This window comes from Megalopta genalis, chromosome 16, assembly GCF_051020955.1.
Source record: "Megalopta genalis isolate 19385.01 chromosome 16, iyMegGena1_principal, whole genome shotgun sequence".
Taxonomy (NCBI): Eukaryota; Metazoa; Arthropoda; class Insecta; order Hymenoptera; family Halictidae; genus Megalopta; species Megalopta genalis.
This window is the reverse complement of record NC_135028.1, coordinates 73,722-94,571: the sequence shown is the minus strand read 5'-3', so window position 1 is coordinate 94,571 and position 20,850 is coordinate 73,722. Positions and strand designations below refer to the sequence as shown.

The 20,850-nt window shown below is 40.0% G+C and overlaps 4 protein-coding genes across 7 annotated transcripts in view; 2 read left to right on the top strand and 2 right to left on the bottom strand.

The window, feature by feature from the left end:
- Positions 1 to 79: 79 nt before the first annotated feature.
- On the bottom strand, positions 80 to 4,882 carry LOC117224507 (centromere protein I). Its single transcript, XM_076526821.1, has 15 exons — positions 4,537 to 4,882; positions 4,312 to 4,437; positions 4,087 to 4,236; positions 3,669 to 3,757; positions 3,460 to 3,590; positions 2,782 to 2,962; positions 2,429 to 2,541; positions 2,208 to 2,362; positions 1,932 to 2,132; positions 1,756 to 1,862; positions 1,464 to 1,655; positions 1,220 to 1,344; positions 1,035 to 1,158; positions 749 to 919; positions 80 to 649 (listed from the first exon to the last, which is right to left on the bottom strand). The coding sequence occupies exons 1-15, from the start codon at positions 4,583 to 4,585 to the stop codon at positions 578 to 580; spliced, it is 1,986 nt and encodes a 661-aa protein (XP_076382936.1). The 5' UTR covers positions 4,586 to 4,882; the 3' UTR covers positions 80 to 577.
- Positions 4,883 to 4,924: 42 nt separating this feature from the next.
- On the top strand, positions 4,925 to 9,823 carry LOC117224618 (uncharacterized). The gene is made up of 6 exons (XM_033477680.2): positions 4,925 to 5,100; positions 5,203 to 5,366; positions 5,450 to 5,572; positions 7,426 to 7,710; positions 8,083 to 8,490; positions 8,586 to 9,823. The coding sequence occupies exons 1-6, from the start codon at positions 4,962 to 4,964 to the stop codon at positions 8,712 to 8,714; spliced, it is 1,248 nt and encodes a 415-aa protein (XP_033333571.1). The 5' UTR covers positions 4,925 to 4,961; the 3' UTR covers positions 8,715 to 9,823.
- A 296-nt stretch (positions 9,824 to 10,119) lies between these two features.
- On the bottom strand, positions 10,120 to 19,375 carry mnd (L-type amino acid transporter minidiscs). The gene is made up of 8 exons (XM_033477679.2): positions 19,106 to 19,375; positions 16,806 to 17,024; positions 16,404 to 16,674; positions 15,400 to 15,523; positions 14,528 to 14,728; positions 14,062 to 14,211; positions 13,714 to 13,891; positions 10,120 to 13,362 (listed from the first exon to the last, which is right to left on the bottom strand). The coding sequence occupies exons 1-8, from the start codon at positions 19,365 to 19,367 to the stop codon at positions 13,301 to 13,303; spliced, it is 1,467 nt and encodes a 488-aa protein (XP_033333570.1). The 5' UTR covers positions 19,368 to 19,375; the 3' UTR covers positions 10,120 to 13,300.
- The window catches only part of Rab3GAP1 (RAB3 GTPase activating protein subunit 1), a 31,879-nt gene continuing 29,517 nt past the window's right edge, over positions 18,489 to 20,850 (top strand). The window contains exons 1-3 of one of the 4 annotated variants that reach the window (XM_033477675.2): positions 18,489 to 18,701; positions 19,825 to 19,924; positions 20,004 to 20,124. The gene's annotated coding sequence lies outside the window, so the exon portion shown is untranslated. Of the gene's footprint in view, positions 18,702 to 19,787; positions 19,929 to 20,003; positions 20,125 to 20,850 lie in introns of those variants that run through there. The other 3 variants (XM_076526814.1, XM_033477677.2, XM_033477676.2) reach the window with 3 other exon arrangements.

Genomic DNA, 20,850 nt, shown 5'->3' with positions numbered 1-20,850 from the left:
TATTATAAAAAGAAACATTATAAATTAAAATAAATTATACTACTTTGGTAGTATACAGGATGGAATAATATAACTTCGATCACTTTAGCTATTTTATATTTAAAAATATAAATTAAGTTTTATCGTAACAATTGTATGCTATCGAGGGGGAGCCATAATATAGCAGTGATATTTGTTTTATTGATAATACTGTAAAAACTGCTGAACGTGATGCTGTTTACGTATGTTGTATCACAAATAATACAAATATGAAAATGAAATTGTACAAATATCAATGACTTTAGGAAGATCAAACAGGTATAATATATACATATATATGTCATTAAAAAAGTTATAATAATTTTAAAATCTTTGAGACTTCAGATATCGTATAACTTTTGCAAACAAAGTTATTTCATATCTCTAAAAGTAATAGCGATAATTAATGTTATTACCTCACTCGTTATGTTTTTATATAAAATTAACTAATTACATTTAACTTACAATCGATAACAATTAACTATAATTTACAAATTAATTACAATTAGCTAATAAAATTTATAAGTTAATATAAAAAATAGTGAATGTTTATAAACTTCTATGAAGTTTTAAATGTCTTAATAAATTCATATATAATCGGATAATAATGTATAGATATATATTCGGAATCCTAAAAAAAAGTTTCAGGATTAACGACAAAAATTATAAACTCTAGTACTTCTTCAATGAGCTATATTAATCATATATGTACATAAAAATAAATGCTCACCTTCTTTGTGCTAATCCCAAGTCCACTTCTGCTTAGTATGCTCTTACAAGGTAAAATAGCACAATGATTACTAATATTTAAGAGGTGATTTAAGTTACAATATTCCAAATCATCTAATATTTTCTTTGGAAAGGAACTTAAGAAGTATTTATTCTTCCGTTTAGTAAATGGCTGAAAATGATTAAACTTTGCGTAAATATGAAAGAGAAGAAGCAGAACATCTTTATAAATTTTTACGTGCATTCAAGTTGGTTATTTCATAATTTTTATTACTTGCAGTACCCACCTTATCGTGCCAGAGTGCATTTATAATATCTTGAGCATAAATAGATATCATCCTAATACTTCTTGTTAGTAATAAGTTATGTTGATGTCGCTTTTTCTTTAATTTTATACTCCTTTGGTGATACCTGTGATAATTTTTACATTAATGAAATGTATGAGAATTGAAGTTCGTAGACGACAACATACCTTAATAATAATTTACAAATCCTCGATAAAGTTGCACAACTTGGTGAAAGGAAACCTCCGTATATTACTGCTGGTGGTGCTAATGTGAACGATAATATTGTACTACGGGTTTCCAATTTAAAAACCTGATTATTTTATATTAAAGTGATAAATTAAGGTGATAAATCAAACTTTACTGTATTGCTTAGTTTACTAACATAAATCTATCCTCAGTTACCATATCTTACATCATTTTATTGCGTACCTCTTCATAAAATAACAAAGCTTCTGAAAGTAGTGAAGTATCATAAATATGAATATTTAAGCCAGATACAATAAGATCTTTGACGAATTCTGTAAGAATAGCCATAATATCTTCCAAGTTATCCACTGGAGCTTGCTTCAGAAATGGGGCCGAACTTCCTCGACGGCATTCTTCAAATCCATGATTAACAAACTACAATAAATAATTTTTCTTTCGCTAATAGTCATTACATTATATGGAATACAATATGATTAAATAAGAAAACAAAAATATAAATAACTATTTTATGTACCAAGTTTATAATCAATATCCTTAATGTTTTGATAATTTCACATTTTCCTTTTAATGAAGATTCGTAATACATGTTTTTCAAGTGTGCCAATACTTTTTCTTGTAAGTCTGTAAGTATTATGCTTTTACAATACGGGTAATTATGACATGAACATTATTGTTTCGTTGAAAACATACCACTAACAGATGCCAGTGTCATCCATTGTAATAAGGCTAGTATCTTCGATTGGTGTTCTCCCGTATTAAAATAAAGATATTCACCGAGGAAACGACCAACAACAAGTATACCCTGTTGCATGTACCGCAAAAATTGAACAGTCATATCGAGTAAATTATTAATTTCTTCCTCAGAAAATTTCTCGCCTTCCAGAATTAATGCTAGAATAAGGGTATTGTTGTAATTGAATACTCTTATAAAATAAAAAGTCTCAATTGGTACTCTCAATTGTATACCTCTTATTAAAGTATTATAAAGATTGTAGGCAAATCTACTTTGATAATGAAAATCTGCGTATGTAAGAAGATGATATCCAGCTGTATTAGCTAAAAGAGATATTGCAGTACACGGCAATTCCAAGTTAAAATACGATTTTCCCAAATCTTCTACACTAAAATAATTCATTATATACAATAATTATACTAAATAACTTAAAATATTTAAATTAATTACTTACTTGGATATATCAAAAATAGTTTTTGTATCCTTTTCTTTAAAAACATTAGAGCCAATTTGGAAATATTGTACAGATGGTAACAGCGGAGTCACCGATTTGTTTGTTCTACCATACTAAAAATATGTTAAAAACTTTTAATGTTAAAAAAATAAAGTGTACATACACACAAGTGTGTGTGCGCGCGCGCGCGCGAAACTATTCTTTTTCTATACGTTTTTAATCCGGGGGCCTGGAAACTGGGATATCGACACTATAGTTTAGTTAGGAGAAAATTTAGAGCGTTACTTCAAATGGGACATCCTGTATATTTGTAAACTATATTCATATGAATTTTACATTTATGAAATAATTACCTGAAATGTATTCCAATTAAATTGTTTAGAGTTTTGGGATTGTGTTTCTTGAATTTCTAAGCGATCTTTAGCACTTTGTAGCATTCCTTGCAGTCCCTCTGGTATCGGTCTCCATACAATCTCTAGATTTACAGATTCAACTTGTTCAGGAACAAGTTCAGGTTTGTAAGATTTGAATAATCTAAAATGCATTTTAGGTAACTGTTTTGTTAAGACGTTAAGTAGTTTAAGTATCAGTTGTTAATAAAAATATAATTGATTTATTAACTTATATTAATCAATGCAAATTAATTTAACTGGATAAATATGAAGCGATATAATTGTTTATTTGAGCAAACATTATTTAAGAAAAGGAAGCATAGAAATGCAAATTAAAGCATCAACCGATACAAAGTCGATATAGTAAATATTGCTGCTAAGTAGCAAAATAGTATGCTGCAGTTCTTGTTAAAAATAAGAATTTATTTAAAATTAAAATACACAAAACAAGAAAAAGTTTACACATTATGGATATTCGTCTGTTATTAAAGTATAACAAAAAAGCATTTAATATAATGGTTAATACTTTAAATCATGTAAATTTAAGCATAATGTTTCAAATTTTCAATAAAGTTAATTAAAAAAGTTAATGTGAGACGAAGAGAGTACTATTCTTTGCTTACGATCATGATTACTTACGATAATAATACAACAATATGTTTCTGAGGTCTAGAATATTTCTGATGTAACTTGATCAATCGTGTCACATCTCTACGTGTTACATCTTGAGGTTTGGTTAATACATAAATAAGTTGTGCTATATACTTTTCCTAAAATGAAATTATATGACATATAACTTATTCAATGGCTTATAGATGTAAAAGTATACACGTATATAGTAAAATTACCAGACTTCCTTTCTTCAGCATTATGTAAAATAAGTTGCTATAATATATATTTAACACCTTGTTATTTATTAATCGATGATTCCACAAACCTAAAATCACACATATAATGAAATTTGTACATTCATAGATTATGATTTCATAGACGATTCGTACGGTGACAAATATACAGTCGACCCTTCTACAACACGATGGATTCGTTCCTTGTTAAAAGAGATCTAGAACTAACAGAAATCAGGGAAATCTGTTCCATGTTGCGTCGATACCATATTCCCGGGGTGTCGTGTTATATAAAAGTTGTGTTAAACGAAACCTAGAAACAATATAAATCAAAGGAACACATTCTGTGTTATATCGAAACCAAGTTTTCAAGGTACCGTGTTACGGGAGGGTCGATTGTATTTGCGTAAGAGAATATTACCAACTATCCATTGTATAATATTAATAGAGACTGTAATTGGTAACTTATTCACAGACGATAACCACCATGCGGTAATCAATTTAAACGTTTGTTCAGGTATTTTATACCTTGGAACTAAACATTTTATTAAGCCTATTAATTTAGTAGCACCTATGGGAAAATTTGTTTAATCTGTTTATCTAATGAAATGTAATGCTTAATTTCATACGTAGAAAATATGCAAACCTAAATCTGTATTTATAATAACATTTATTAGTAAATTCATATCATCGTCCTCCAAGCCCCTCGATGCTGCATAAGTTTGTAATGTATTAAGCGATGTTTCAAAACCAGAGTATATTTTTCCGTTTGCTGTAAAATAATATCAAAGAACGTAGAAATATATGGTATAAAAGAACGTTTGCTTCACATTTAACAAAAAGAAATTTATATTCACCGATTATCACATACCTTTTAAGTTTGTTAAAAACTGTACACAAATATTCTTTTCTACGTCCATTGTTTCTAACAGTGTGTGTATTCAACAGTTATATTTTATATAAAATATACTACTCATTATTTGTATTAAAACAAATGTATTCAAAAACAGAGGTTAACGGTAAAAACTTCAATATTTGTTTAAGTCTCCTTACGTTCTAATTATTTTAATTGTATTTAAAATATTAAATTATCATATTTCTTTGATATCTTTTTACGATATAATAGTTCACTGGACAATATGTATTTTGGTGTTTGTAAAATGTTCACAGTTACAATATTTTTCGTTGAAAACATTCCAACCTCTTCTAATCTTCATTTTCCCGCCACTTTAGTAACCTGTATGCGCATACGTATATACGTATGCATGCATGTAACTGTCAAATCAGAGCGTCAATATGGCGGCTGTAGAAATATTTTCAAGCTGTGTTAATTATAAATATAAAAGTAAAATATGCTCTTTAAGTTTCCTCGTGGTATTATTCTTTTTAATATTATCGTTCCTCACACCGTTCTTTATTATCAGTTATACGGGAGGTGAGTATTTGGTTTGTTAATAGAAGATCCGATAAGTATAAAAAAAGTACTATAATTTCAACATAATTGTAATTCATTGATATCGATGTTTATAATTTCCAGGTTTTTATATAGTGAATCGTGTGTATGCAGAGAAACCTGATGTGTTATTTAATTACAAGTATATGTTATTAGGATACAGAGACTATAAGGTTAATCCTATCGTTTGTTCGGTGTTCACAACATATAAAAGTAATAAAATTACAGACGACTGTGTATTGATAAAGGTCTTATTATTATTGGATTTCTGTCTATCGACGCGTATAAATCGTCGATATATTTTGCAAATACAAAGTCTATGAAATTTTAGGTGCAAGAAGTAGACACGAACAGCGACGGAGTAAAAGACATTTTAAAATTCGAGGCTCAGTTCTATACAGATACGCCGATTAAGAATTTAATGCTTCTACTTTTCTTCGATTTTAAACTCAAGGTAATAACGATATAAAGATAACGCCGACGATATCCCAACGATCGTACAAATATGCCTATAATATTAACATATTCGTGCCCTGAATTTTTTATAGCAACTATATTACATAACGATAGAATCGATCGCTGTATTTAATCACGTATTAAACGACGAAGTACAAGAAGTAGAATTTTTTGGAGATTTAACGTTAGAACAAAAGGGACTTCTCACCGGTCAAGGTTCATACAACTTACATAATTACAGTATAGAAATGGCTGATAACACATTAGAGGAATTGCTTATGCAAAATGCAAATAAAAAGTGTTGGTATAGCTCGTCGATATTATCATTTTAGATTTAAGAAAATATCGTATCGTAACGTCTCTGATCTTTTAGTTTCAGCGAAAATCAGTAACGAACACGTAACCCATCGAAGTAGATTCTCCGAACAAGAGAAAGTAGTAGTTCGTGGAGAATTAATGTACAGAGAACGTTTAATTTATTATCAACCTAGTATATGGGAAGAATTAAAATGGGCATGGATTCAGTATTTATCGTGCCTTCTCGTCTTCGCATATTTAACAAAACATATTTTAGTTTTCCTATTCTCTAAAAAATATTTGAATTGTTATATCACGGTGCCATGGAAGAATAAACGATTATTGGATCGATAATTAAACTGTACGTTTACTCGATCGACGATCGAGCCGGTTATAGAACCTATGCGCGGATAAATTTTCAAGCTTTCGTATCGATTCCCTGATGATACTCTAGCACGGTTGCTCGGTTACAATCTGTTAGAAAATTCGTCATCTCTCGATAACAGCTACGCAAATCGGATCAATATGAAATTTGTAAAATTGTTGCGGTCGAACAGGACCATCGCCGATCGTGCGTTTCTTTCCATAAAATCGTTTTATCGTAACAACGCGATGTCTAAATATCGCTAAAAGTGAAAAAAAAAAAAAAGAAAGGAAAAAGAGAAAAGAAGAAAAATTGAGTTTAAAAGCATGAGAAAATGTACGAAACAGTATTTTTCAGATAATTTGATTTCTATATAATGTTCTATGCGCATGATATTTTTCCGAAAATAAACGACAAATAAACTCGCGATATGCCAAATATTTATTTTTGTCGAATCGGTAAGTAGAAATTACTTCTGAAACGACTTCACCATCGTATCGCGATATACACGTTAAATAATAGTCGCTGCAAACTCGAATAATAGTGTAACGAATCCAACGGTTCGTCGAACGCTCGAAGCAGGGACTACTGTTGCGTTTAACGAAAATATTTCATAAAGTCGAAGTAAAAGGAGAAGAGAGAAATAACGAGGCACTGGCCGACAGAGTTAGCAAGTCTTTCCGAACTACGCGGTCGATCGGTTCGATGAGGGTGGAGACTGCGCCGTATTCTATCCCCGCGTCTTTCGCCTCTAGCACCCTCGTATAGTGTCGCATCCGATATACACAACAGCTCTTCCATCAATTATTCATTCCCTGAAGTACAGTGTTTTCAGCGATAAGCGACGTTAAAATGTTCTTCGGGAGGCCGTACCCGTTCTCTTGGAGCGAATCTTGATCAACGCCACGCGAAAAGGGTGAGAGAGCAATTCCATACTATGGGAACATTAACGTTTAAACAGCTGCGAAGACGCTGGTGCGACGTTTACCTTGCCGTATCGTTTCTCGGCTGTTTCTCTTCCAACGATTATGTCTCCGCGTATTCGCGAGTTATTCGACAATGACCATCCAGAGAGGAATCGTGTTTCGGTTCGTCGAGACTGTTGCTGCGGGAGATCAACATGCTCGAGAATTCTAATCCTTAACGAATCGAATTGTCGAATCTCTCTCGATCGAATATTCGAATTGCAGGGCACTAGGAAAGAAAAGCGAGGTCGAGCCATGTCTACGAGATCGAAAGAAAAGGTTGTGGCCGCGTTCCGAAAATTCTTCCGGTCGTCCGAGAAAATTTCCGAGCAGGAGGCAGCAAGCAGTTCGACGAGCTCGCCTTCGAGGAGGCTTCTCGGTCGACACCATCGTCCCGACGCGGTAACACCGTCGGATGGTGCTTTGCCCGAGAATTCAACTGCCGGTAATTCCAATCATGGAACTTGTTTCTTCAAGTCCAAGAAATCTAATGGAACAACACCAGCTCAGGTACCGTTCTTCGATCTCTATGTTTCCAAAAGAATTCGGATAAGAATATCTCGATCGTTCCGTGAATTTCAGTCTCCCTCTCTCCTCCCACTCCCCCCTTTTCTCTCTCGGTGTAAATCAGACGAACCTAATTATTTGGCTGAACGCCGTGCAATAATCGAGAGATCTTTCCCCGGTTCATTTTGACCGAGAACTCCAAGCCAAGCTTGGGGGTGATCCGCTTCTTACGTTCCGTCGATTCAGATTCCCTTGCCCATTGGCGTGCCAGTTATGCCGATTGTGTCGCGTGCCTCGTTTCCAAATTGATTCGAATACATACTATGCGGTAACAACAACAGGTTTTACCATGTTTCTTGCTCGAATTGATTCCAGGGTACCGCCGATGTACCGGACAAAAGAGTTTGCTTGCGACGACTGATGAAGGAACTGGGCGAGATTCAAAAGACCCAGCATCGGCTCGAGTCTACCTTCACCGCGGAATTAGTTAACGACAATTTGTTCGAATGGCACGTCAGACTGCACAAGATCGACCCGGAGAGCGAACTGGCTGCCGACATGAGAGAGCTCAATATACCTTGCATCCTCTTACACGTCGTCTTCCCGGAGAACTTCCCTTTCGCGCCACCCTTCATGCGCGTTATATCTCCTAGAATCGAGAAAGGATTCGTTATGGAAGGCGGTGCTATTTGTATGGAACTTCTTACGCCGAGAGGTTGGGCCAGTGCTTACACCATCGAGGCCGTTATTACACAATTTGCCGCCAGCATCGTTAAAGGGCAGGTAATTTGGTCTAAAAATGTTTTTGGTCTTTTACAAAGATGCGCGTGTACACGTGTTCGAACGTTTCACGGTTGCGCGTGCATTCGAAATTACAGGGTCGCGTGGCGAGGAAGCCCAAGTCGAACAAGGAGTTCAATAGAAGATCCGCCGAAGAATCCTTCAGGAGTCTCGTCAAGACCCATGAGAAATACGGTTGGGTAACGCCACCGCTCGCCGAGGGTTGATATCCTTTCGATCGAACGGCTTCGATGAAATAAAAGAATGGTTGCTTCGAGAAAAAATGAAAAAATGAGCCGCTCTGTCTTTGCGAGCAGGTTTTAAGCGTCGGTTTCGTTAGTTACATCGTTTTCTTTTCCGAATACGATCGTTCGCGCGAGAAACTTTATCGCGGACCCGATAACGCGTGTGTCCATCGGATTCCGCGGAAAGCAACGGGAAGCGATCGACAGTTTTTCCGCGGTTCGGGAAACGTTGCACAGCGGCTTTGTACAATGATACGCGAGATCCATCGCCGTGGAATTTCCGCGAGGTTTTCGCCATAAAGTAGCGGCCGTTTCGGACTTGCCCCTTTTATCCTATCGTTAATATTATTTGCGTCCGTGTCTTGTTCGAGAGACAGGCGACGGGTAGACCGCGGACGTTTATGTACATTCGCATTTTGATAAATTTATCCATAGAAATACCGATCAAGTAGGATCTTGTTATCTCGATGAACAATTTAACCGATTCAAAATGAAATTTACGTCTTCGTCGAGCATTTAATACTTTATCGTATATTCGACTTAATTACACCTGCTACAAGTTAGTCGATTCTCTGCAGTCTACTATCGAGAGGAAATCGGCCGGACTCGACGGATGTGAGAGAGCGAGAGAGAGAGAGAGAGAGAGAGAGAGAGAGAGAGAGACGCGAAAGCGAATCTGCTATCGGTTCGCGTAAATTATGTTGTTACACGTACGTAACTCTATCGAAATATTATATGGTAATAAATTCACGATAGCAAACTTTTTATATAGGGCAGGGAGAGCGCGTACAATTTTTGAATACAGCATGTTGTTTGTTAAAATTTTGAATCCCTCGCTAGATCTATGTCGTGAAAGTACACGGTACATTTTTATATTACGATAGCTAAACCAAAGAAAATAGATTTAACATCGTTTCCTGTTCCACAGGCGACGCGATTCCATGTGTCCAAAATTGTAGATACAACTTTGACGGTAGTATTATTTACAATGTTATATTATTGTATCCGATCAATACATAAAATATGTCCTGTATTTATTGTAAATCAATCTGTATATCTATTTACATTTAATAACAGCGATTTTATACTTACCGGACCTTCCGTACCCTTCCGTATTCAATTAAATTACCTTCTTAGTTTTTATTAAACGAAACTATTTCTTTGCAAAAGACGCGTCCTACGGCAGAGAGATCCGTAGTCGTAGGTTGTTGGTAAGGGGTGTATCGACGACGAAAGTACATTTTTTTAAATAGAACTTTCTATTTTTTTATTATACCATGACACCGTTCTTTTTTTTAGATCGATACAACGATCCACAACGCGATACCGTATTCCATTTTGTATAATATTATTCATTGAATCGAACCAAGTTACGATTGGATATATATTCATTTGGTACTTTGTATTTATTATCGAAAGGATGAAAAGGCATCCTCTTAATATTTCATTTACAGTTTGTAGTTTCCGTTCGCTTGTACTTACTTAACGATACGTATAACAAAGTGGTATAATAAAATACGATTCGTAGCTACATTCGTTGCTACATTATTTGCTGTATCTGTCGTTACGATATTCGTTGCTTATACGTATTAGGCGCTTTTTCACCGTTTACTTGTTTCGCGAATACTGTCGTAGAGCTTATTAAAAAATCGATGCTGCGCGTACGATGGTAAAAACGAGGAGTTTAAAATTACAAATCGTTGCGAAAATTCTAACAAAAGTTCGAACAAACTTCTATCGTTTACGCGGAAGGGTGACGATGCGTCTTGTTATAACCGAACCGAAAACACGTATCCAACTGCCCTTGAGCGAGTCTAAAAATTGATTTTGTCGCATACGAATGCCGCGTGTTACACCGGTTAGGTGTTTGCGAGTTGACCGCGAGCTGTTTGCAGTATCGCGTTTACGCTAGAGTTTGCCGAAATCTCGGAAACAGCTCGCGTATTGTAATCACATGTTAGCGAGAAGGGCATTCTAACAAGGCATTCGATGTGTCGCGCGCATCGTGAAACGAACGAGCGTTAGTTTCTCGTGAACAAGTTCGCTGTCACCTGTTCCGAGCACCGGTATCGTATCGTAATATTATACATAGTACAAATTGCTAATCGCGTCGACCGCATTCCGAATTTGATTTCGAACGGTACAATAATATGTGCGAAGGTGTAAAAATTACTAAATTCTATGTTGCGATAGAAATGCTATAATATCGTTTATAAGTTTATCGTATAAATATCGTATAAAGTTCTTCGTTTATTCGATCGTGTTCTTTAAAGTAATCGCGGTATATAATAATCGGTTATTTTAAATACAGCGATGGGCAAAAGAAAGTTTAACGTCGGTGTTTCCGTTTACGAGTATTCGTAACTTTTTCGGAATCGGACGATACAAAATTTCAATCAAGCAACAAAAATAAATGAAAAAGGATAAAATTTAAGGTGTAGAACCATCTCGAAAAGTAAAATCCATTCCATCGACTATTACGACAGGGGTATCGACTGCGTCGATGCGTGTAAAAATCATTTTTTACAACGCGTAGAAAGGTGGTGCAGCGCCCAATCCTATTACGGAGAAATATTTTAAAATTCGAGCGGCCATCGTAATCTCCGGATCTCGGTTCCATTTTGGAAACCTCGGAACGATTTTGGTAAAACAAAATGTGTGTACATATACGTATACGTGTACAACGAAATATCTATACAGAGTACTTGAAAAGTATGTAAAAAAGGCTACAAGCTATAATAAACAGCAACAAAGTCTTACAAAATAGGTATATAAAATATCGCAGAATAAAAATCATAATCGCAAAATGTAGAATTAAACTTATTTTTGTCTACGCTTAGTTTTTTCATTCGTATCATTGTTTTCAAAAAGCTATTAATTTTCTATTCAGTCTTTGTAATTTTTTGTTATCGTTATTTCATAAGATGTTTATAAATATGCTGCTTTCAGATAAAATTTCAGTTTACAGAAATTGTGGTATCTTTCGTATGTATCAGGCTTTGAACTTTCTTTTGTCGATCACTGTGCGCGCATACTCGTTGCAGCATATAATTGTTATTTTAGCGAATCACTGAAAATTTTGTAACATTACTGTGTCGTTACATTTAGTTTCCGAACGAAAGCATATCTAGTTATTACGAAATAGAAAATCGGTATTCGAATTTCGTATCGCTTCGATGCGATCGTCCGCGAACACTTTCACAGAATTCAGAATTTTGTTGTTTTTACATAGCTTACAAGGCACGCGATCGGTCATCGACGATCGTACGAATCGATCGATCGATCGATCGGTTTTCGGTTTTTCGTCGTGTTATCGGAAAAAATATTTCTCTAAGGAAGAGCAGAATATTTTGCTATATTACAATTCCGAGTTCTCGATTGACTCTCCCCTGTATCTTCGAATCGACAGAGCATTTTCTCCGCCTATTTGTAAATCCTATTACGCCGCTCTAAAAACACGTTAAAAACATATCTTACGCAACGATCTTAGGGTAATTCCGTTAGACCGTTCCTCTTTTCGGTACCTTATAATTTAGCGGTACGCGCGACCAGTTGGGAGAGCATCGCAAATAAATCGGACGCGTAAAATATACATATATTGCTACTTACGCGTACATCGACGAGAACTTATATCGAACGGAAGAGCGGTTCACCGGTACGCGAACAACGACGAATAATTTATAGTTGCTCGCGTTGTATGTACAATTAAATAATATAAATATATGTATGCGCTGCTTCGTTTATTAAAATACGACGTTCCGCGTTCGAACGCACGGTTTAGCCAGCGTGTCGGACAGACAACTTCTTCTTTTCGACACGTTTCGACGCGTTTCGACGCGTTTCGACGCGTTTCGACGAATATTTTCGGTAGGTGGGACTGTGCGTAGAAAGCTTTTTATCCCGCGATCGTCGCACGATATCGTTTCGAGATCGGTAATCGGCATCTTGCATAGAAAAGACAACGAACCGATATATCGTGCACGGAACGATCGTTGCTCGCTCTTAGACTCCGATCGGTCCTTCGACGGTCGGGGCCTCGATTTACGATATTACGACGACGCGACGTCTTCTCCCAGGATCGAACGCGTATCCGAACGTGTCGCAATCGCGTTACGCGGTACGTACTCTCGCGAGTTGGGATCCTAGGAAAGATCCTGTTTGTCGCGTCGCGTCGCGTCGCGACAAAGGAATTTAGTAATTGACGCATTTTGCCGAGACTACAAGATCGCCGCATTCGTTCGGAGGTATGTACGTGTAAAATTGCGCGGAGAAGATACGCGGCTGCGAATCGGTCGCCGCAATCGGGGCGACTCGAGGAATTCGAAATTCGTCGTGGTTCGCGATTCTTGCCACGAATCGATCCGTCGGATTTGATCGGAACTATGCGGCGCGACGGCCCGTTCGTTGCCGCCGTTGCGCAGCTTTTCCAACGTTTTTAACCCGCGGACAAAACGAACGAGTTGGTTCAGCCGCGCGTTTCCATACCCGACTTACCACGATTTCCACGAGAAAACGGATCGCTCGCGCGTCACGGGGAACGAGATTCGATGTTCTCTCGTTCGTGAATCTCAATCGCTTTTCTGCTCCTGCATGCACATAAACAGCTTCACGCACACCATGTTCAGATTATCTGCAACGGAACGAATCAATTATTCCGAGTCTGGTTATCCGCAATGGCGGTTCGCCGGCAGATGTACGCGCGCGTATGTACATCGTTGATTGAAAATAATCGACAACCGTGAGTGTATCGGTGGGGAAAGTTTTCGGCGGCGTGTTTGGAAAGGAACGGGGGTCGCGCGGTCCTGCCATTTTCCGAAGTTGTGCACACGGTGTGCTGGATAAAAGTACGAGAAAGATAGTTTACGTTCGAAGGAAAATAACCGTACAGTTATTTCGTACCGTAGCTTCCCGTCGCCTACTCCCCGGTTGCCAGAGGTTGCGGCAGACGGAACGTTCAACGTAATAAGCGGAAGTTACTTACGAGACGACCTCACGATCCATTTAGGCTTCTTTTTCCAATGAATAAAAATCCAGTAGACAGGTATACCGGATAAGATGATTATTACCCCGACACCCACTTCCCAGGGCGACACGTAGCAGGGAACCGTCACCAAAAACGCGCAGATAACGAAAAATATGATCGGCAACACGATCGAGACCTACGAACAATCGAAGCGGAAACATTTCCTGTCAATTCCGCCGTAGCATTTTCCTTGAACGTGAAAACGTGATAACGTAAATCTATATAAAAGTTGAACGGGTTAAGAATCTTTGCGTACCTCGAGCGGAGCGGTTCGGTTGAAACGAGCAAAAAATCTATGATACGCACCTTGATCGGTCGTTCACGGTCTGGATTTTTGTAGCGAAGCCAGAGGAGACCAGACACGGAGAGCGTAGTGAACAGTGCCTCGACGAAGCTGACATAATTGATTAGCACGTATACATCCTCTATGCTGAGAAGTGCCAGGGTGATAATGCACTAGAAACGGAAATTATATTATAGTACGTACGAATACGAATACGCGAGAGTCCGAATATCGCGACCGCGACGAGACGAAAACATTTATTTTTTCGTTATTAAATATTCCGTCGTTTCCTGCTTCGTCGCAGGAGCGGAGCAAGCAGAATATTCGACGTTGTTCGTAAATATTGAGAGATCTGTAAAAACGGAGAAGTCGAAGAAAATTCACCGAACGTGGAATAGTCGTCGCAAAATAGATAATTTAACGAGCGATATCGCGGATAATACGTGAAACAACGAACGATTCGAGATCGTATACGATAAGAAGACTCACGAGGAAGATGAGGGACGGCATCGGCGTTAAGTTCTGGACGTTGATGAGAGCAATGGCAGCAGGCAAGTGTCCGTTTCTCGCCCCCACGAAGAATAATCGCGAAGACGCGAATATAGCTCCGTTTAGGGCGCCGAAAGTCGAGCAGGCCACAAAAAATGGCATTATCCAAGACATCACGCCCAGCAGCTTGTCCCCGAACGTCTATGCAACAAATTATAGATTCGTCCGTTAATTCCGCTTTACGCGCACGTGTATATACGTTACGCGTGTAGCGCCGGTCGTACGGATATAATTTGCACACCGCGAATAACGTACAATTAAACGTTGTCGAATCGATGACGACGAACCGCGAGAGCCAAAATAGTCTCTTCTTCTTTAATCGTTCCAGCTAGTTAAAAATAACAAGTGGACGCGCAACATCTACCGCTATGGTCTACCACGAGCAAACGCGAACAAGCGCGCGTAATTATGATTTAGCAAGAAATTGTAAGAAGATAGGGAAAAGCTTGTTGTACATATATAACGCGCAGATAATGCTACAAAGAAGCGCGAACGCGCGACAGGAGCGACGAGAAGATCGAGCAACTCGTCCGCGTGCATGCTGGTTTACACGATCCCGCTCCATAAGTCGCCGGACACCGTCGCAGTCGTTTCGAAGAGAACGTTCATTCCGATAAGCTCCGAGTGCAAGTAGCAATCTCGCTTTGCCCATTATGCGCATTATCGCGTGTAAAGCGCGCGTAAAGTAGTGACTCGAAATACGCGCGAAACTCTTTTGTAAATTACTTTTAAAGAGCGGACCTAGATACCTAGCGATAGCGCGACGCGCGCTCGTCAACATCGTCGATCGCGCAGAAGGAAGCGATACTTACCACCGCCACCGCGTTCGACGAAAGAATCTCGTCTTGTTTCAACACGGCGAAGTAAGCGACGTTCACCAGAACATAAATTACCGTAACCAATGGCAAGGATATGCAAATAGCCTTCGGTAGGTTCCTGCGAAAGTAAGAAGGACGAAGATTGATACACGATAATGCGGCAAAGATCGTCGACGGGGACGAGGACGGGGACGGAGCGTGCGCGTGCCCGTTTTATTCGTCGTATAAATATAGCTTCTGAACCGCGCAAAGATCCTTCACCGATGCGTCGTTTTTCCAGCGATTCGCTCAAATATAGCGCCACGGATTTTACGGAGCTCTTTGTTCCTTTTTTATTGTACCTTTAATACGATCGAAGAGAACTTGGACCACGCGACGATGCGATTTATCGATAGAACATAAAACGCGTGTGTCGCCGATGACTAAACGATTTGTTCAACTTGTCGGGAACGCTGGCTGTCGAACGCTGGCTGTCGAACGCTGGGTTCGATCGTATCGACGAAACCAACGAGCTCGACGATAAATATCGTTTTCTCGTTTCATCGTTTCCGTTCGAAATTGCGGTTGCAGTTGTATTTGCGTTCGCCCGATAATAACACCGAGCAGGTGTACAAGAACAATGTCGAATACGCGAGCGGCGTGCAACACGCTTCGTTCGCCGAATCGGTCGTACGGTGTTTCGGCGAAGCATCTTTTTCGTCTAGATTTCGAACGATTCTTCGCTGTGTTTCGATTTTGACAAACGAGTCGAAAGACCTCTCGTAAATTTTTTTACCAAAGAGCTTTCGTTTTCAATTATTTCCCAAGTTCGATCGGTCTTTTCCTTCGATCGATCGTTCAACTTCTCCTGTAAAGATTCTAAAAATAATTTGGTGAAAAATCGATCGGCGCGCGAAAAAAGTAGAAGAGCGTAGAAACAGCGTCGAGTCGAACGGACGCCGCGATCGTTGCCGAATCGGATATCGTTCGATAAGCGATACGATGAATGGCATAATTACTTGTACGGTTCCTTCAGCTCCTCGGTAACGAAGTTCAGGTAGTTCCAGCCCGAATAGGAAAACAGGCCCGAATAAATGGCCAAAGCGATGTAGCCGGGCTGCGTGTTGGTGTTGGCCATGGGACGGTGGAAATTCTCCGTGTGGCCCGTGCAGAGCCACCAGAATCCGGCTACGATGATGATCACGAGCGCGAAAATTTTCGTGGCGGTGAAGATGTCCTGCACTCTGGTAGCCCATTTCACGTTGTAACAGTTGATGACTGTCAATAAACCTGCGGGCAAGACGGCTCCGATATTTTAGCGGTTGGACACGTTCGAGTCGCGACGCGTGCTCGAAATCGGGCTATCGCGATATCGGGGCTCGATCGCGCGCGATTACGCGGAAAATAACGAAGAAACTTACAAGTGATGACTGCGGCGAGTAAACGCACCGCTTCGTAGGGAGGCACGCAACCCGGCCAAACTGGTTGCAAAATGTACTCGGCGAACGTGAGGGCGGTGATCGCGTTCCCCGTTGGAACAAGAACGAAGAACGCTACCCAGAGATAGAGAAACGCCGGAAACGGGCCGAACGCGTCGCTGATGTACGCGTAATCGCCGCCAGATTTCGGAATCATCGTACCTGAAATCCAAACATCGTTGCGTGAAAAATACGTGTACGTTCGGTTATCGAGAGGAAAATTTCTCTCGATTTCGACGAGTCGCGCGCGCTGTTCCCTTTCATTCGAAGGTTTGCTCCGCGAAACGACTCGCTCGAAAGCGCGAGACTTTGGCGAAGAAACGATCGACCGACGACGCAAGAGCGTCGACGTTCTCCTTGTCGGATATTCGAATACGCGTGACTCGGTTCGTAGGACGAGCAATTTGCTGTAATTGAATCGTTTCGAGGCGCACGGCCAATCTGACCCGATCTTTGAACTCTGAAAAAAGGTCGGTCAACGCTTTATTGAATTATACGCATCGCTAATTGTGATGTAATTCCGCCGATTCGTCTCGGCAGCTTCGTGTCTCTTATCGTTGAACGATGCAGACTCGTCGTGTCACGGCTCAACGGCTTTTCGTTCGTTGACTTTCGCGGAGGAGCATCGTTTCGACTACGAAAATTCGGCTTCTTCTACGGCGCCGGTGCTCGTAGGTGTCGACTTGGAAAATAATTTTCAATGAACATTTTCGAATTTCGTAACGACTGAATTTAAAACCTTTTTGGTAAATATGTATATCGCGCTCGAACGGCGAGTCCGGGATGTCGCTAAAAGCCAGGCATCTTAAAGTTGCCAAAGGTTGCTTCCATCCTTCGAACGCGGATGAAAATCCAAACGCGATGCAAATCGGGTTACGTTCGTCTAATAATAATGAAATTATTATACAGGGAGTGTCGCCTAACTCTCGCATCTGAAATAACTGTAAATCCGATTTACGTCGTGTTTGGGCTCGTTTTAATCGGCAAAATCTCAGCTATTCGTCGACGCTACCGAAAACGAAATGTTTCAATTGCACGTTTATTCGTTGCCGTTCATAGTATCCTATCAAATGCCGAATCTCGACCGTCGCATCGCCGCTCGACGTACCAGACTTATCTAGCTTACCTCGTCGAGGCGTGCTCCAGATAGTTCTTGGAAAGAAAAAGTCTCGCGTACATTTATATGTATACGTATTATTACAGGCTCGTATAAATAATTCAATATTATTTCCACCAATAATATCCGCTTCTTCGACCCAGTTATACTTTACGATAATGTTCTGTAATCTCATTATGCGTACGCGTCATACGCCGATAACAAAATTTTAACACCAAAGTTACGAAGCCTTCGAAGTCATTCTTTGTTACGTTATAAGCGTAACAAAACTATTTTTTAAGATGTTGCACCAGTTTTATCGTGACGCGTTACGCGTCGAAAAGAATGCAATATTCTAGAATTGAAAAAACACACACACACACACAGAGAAAATACACGGACTCTCGTATCGAAATTTTCAGGTACATACATGTATTATGTATTTTGTACGCTCGTATTACAACCACTGTCCGCGTTTACACGGAACCGACTAACGCGGGCCACTATTGGCGAATCGTTGTGTTTCAGCCACATTTTTTATTTCTCAACCGTTCCTTGGACGCGTACGAACACGCCGGAATCAAGTTCTCAGTCAACTTTTCGACAAGATCGACGAACGAATTTTAAGTAGCCGAGTAACCGAGCGAGCGCTGCACCTGGCGACGCGAGCCGAGAAGTGACGCAAGAGCCGCTAGGTCTGTCTACAGACCCACGCCGTGTAATGTATGGAAGAAACTGAAAAGGTAAAAGCTGTTTGTTTTACTGGAAACTATTCGATGAAGATTCGTACCGTAAAGTAGTACGATAACGATGATAACGACGATCGGTTGTAAAAAGAAAATCAGGGAATATCGTAACGGTCAACGGTGAACCGGCGGATGGCCCTGGAAACTGCAAATTTGTACGTTCGATTCGAAACGCGAATGAAATAAATAACTATTTCTAAATTTGTTCGTAACAAAAAATACCTTCAAACGAAATAGTTTGACGTATCTTATTTGAAACGTAACGACGTGTCGGAGCGATCGTAACGCGCGGGGTTCATCGAACGCGGATCGCGACGCGAGCTCCACGCGCGAACCAAATCGCATGGCGATTCTAATCGAAATCGAATCGAATCGACTCGTTCGTATTTCAACGGACTCACCGAGTTCGGCGTAGCACAGGGCTCCGATCAGCGACAGCACTCCGGAAAACACCCATATGATCAACGCCTGTCCCACGCTGTTGCTGTTCATCAAAACACCTTTCGGCGCGACGAAAATTCCGGCGCCGACGATGATGCCGACGATGATCGCCACGCCGTCCCATAATCCCAGTTCCTTTTGCAATTTGACGGTATCGGAACCGGAGTCGGACCCGATGGGCCTCAAGACCCGCTTCTCGGCTGGCGCGACTTTGTCCGGCATCGTGTGTCTCCGTGCCTCTGGCCCTCTCGCTTTTCCTCTACCTAACTACTAGCCGCGAGATACTCGCCGGTCCGTCGATGAAAAACTACTGAACGGTCCGACTGTTCGTTCATGCCGCGCGAGGTAGAAACGTGTGATATGCACGTGTGAAAACGAAAAAAGATAGACCGAGAGGGACAGAGTGGGAGGGAGAGAAAGGGAGAGGGAGAAAGAGGACCGCGTGGCGCGGTTACTCGCACTTGACGGATACACGTGCGCGATTACTGCAATCCCGTCTGCAACTACGACGGAGTCGCCGTCTCGCGGACACCGTAACCTCTAATCGGAGTTGGCCCGCGTTGGTTCGGTTCGTCTCGCCAGCGTTCCCTTCTCGTTCCCGTACCCGTTTTCGTTCTTGTTCCCGTTCCCGTTTCCGTTTCCGTTCCACGCACCTTGTCCTGCGTTCATTCAATTCTAGATTAGCCGCCGTTCCGATTTCTCGACGAGACCGCCGAAAAACGAAGGAAATTGTACAATTTACTTTCGCCACGAGTCTTTGCGACTTTACACCTATGCACGTACGTACGTACTACCGACCAACGGGTAAGAATATCGAGAAATTTCGTAGAAGCGACCAATTTTCTTTCCGTCTTGCAGACTAGCTTGGAACGCTGAAACCGGGGATCGAAATCAACGAGATTGCGCCAACAATTTTTGCAAACGGAGATTGCCAACCGAAACTTATCGTGGGCTTACCGAAGAATATTCAGCAGAAAAGGTAAACAAAACTTTCCCAAATACTTGAATACCGGCTTTCGATCGTTTTGGTTATGTTACGGATAACGATCGTGGAACAGGTCGATAATATTTTTGTTATCGCCATTATTAACACCGCACCTACCGTGCCAGTTAAAAAATGGCCGCTTTCGTACGATTTATTTGAAAATTCTTCAAGATGCAAAGACTCTCTTTCGTAGGAAATGAAACGATCCGATCGATACGTTGATTCGAGCAACCGTTGGAATAAAAATAGTGAAAAGTATCGACGTATATCAAATAAATTCAATCTTGTCGTTTCCATAGATGAACGCGCGTTAGTCGCTTTTAATAATCGGCAGGTTTAGTGTCGAGGAAATTTTTTATCGGTTGTTCGTAACAGTTTAAAGTTTAGCAAAATTTTAAAAAAAGCATTTTGATCATCGTCTCGTAAACCAGTCCCGCTATCATCTAAAAATAATTCAAGTCGCTTGGTCCAGTTTTAAAAGGTTAATTTTTTTAGCAACCGTATAACTCTCACCAATTGGTAACTGAAATCAATTTCTCTCTCTCTCTCTCTCTCTCTCTCTCTCTCTCTCTCTCTCTCTCTCGATAACAATTATCGGCAATGAACAATATTTTTCGAACCAAAAATTATATTATAATTATCGAGGATAACGTTACCGTGTTACGCACAGATAGATCAACCGCGGTTTCCGATCAAAGAACCGAGAAAAATGTGTAGCAT

Coding starts and splice junctions, on each gene's coding strand:
- LOC117224507 (XM_076526821.1), bottom strand. CDS start 4,585: ATGGACGTAGAAAAGAATATTTGTGTACAGTTTTTAACAAACTTAAAA. Junction 920..1,034: donor ATGCACTCTGGCACGATAAG/GTGGGTACTGCA, acceptor AATCATTTTCAG/CCATTTACTAAACGGAAGAA. Junction 650..748: donor TTGGGATTAGCACAAAGAAG/GTGAGCATTTAT, acceptor ACTTTTTTTTAG/GATTCCGAATATATATCTAT.
- LOC117224618 (XM_033477680.2), top strand. CDS start 4,962: ATGGCGGCTGTAGAAATATTTTCAAGCTGTGTTAATTATAAATATAAA. Junction 5,101..5,202: donor TATTATCAGTTATACGGGAG/GTGAGTATTTGG, acceptor TATAATTTCCAG/GTTTTTATATAGTGAATCGT. Junction 7,711..8,082: donor ATGGAACAACACCAGCTCAG/GTACCGTTCTTC, acceptor AATTGATTCCAG/GGTACCGCCGATGTACCGGA.
- mnd (XM_033477679.2), bottom strand. CDS start 19,367: ATGCCGGACAAAGTCGCGCCAGCCGAGAAGCGGGTCTTGAGGCCCATC. Junction 16,675..16,805: donor ACTCGCCGCAGTCATCACTT/GTAAGTTTCTTC, acceptor TCTTGCCCGCAG/GTTTATTGACAGTCATCAAC. Junction 13,892..14,061: donor ACCGTGAACGACCGATCAAG/GTGCGTATCATA, acceptor GATTGTTCGTAG/GTCTCGATCGTGTTGCCGAT.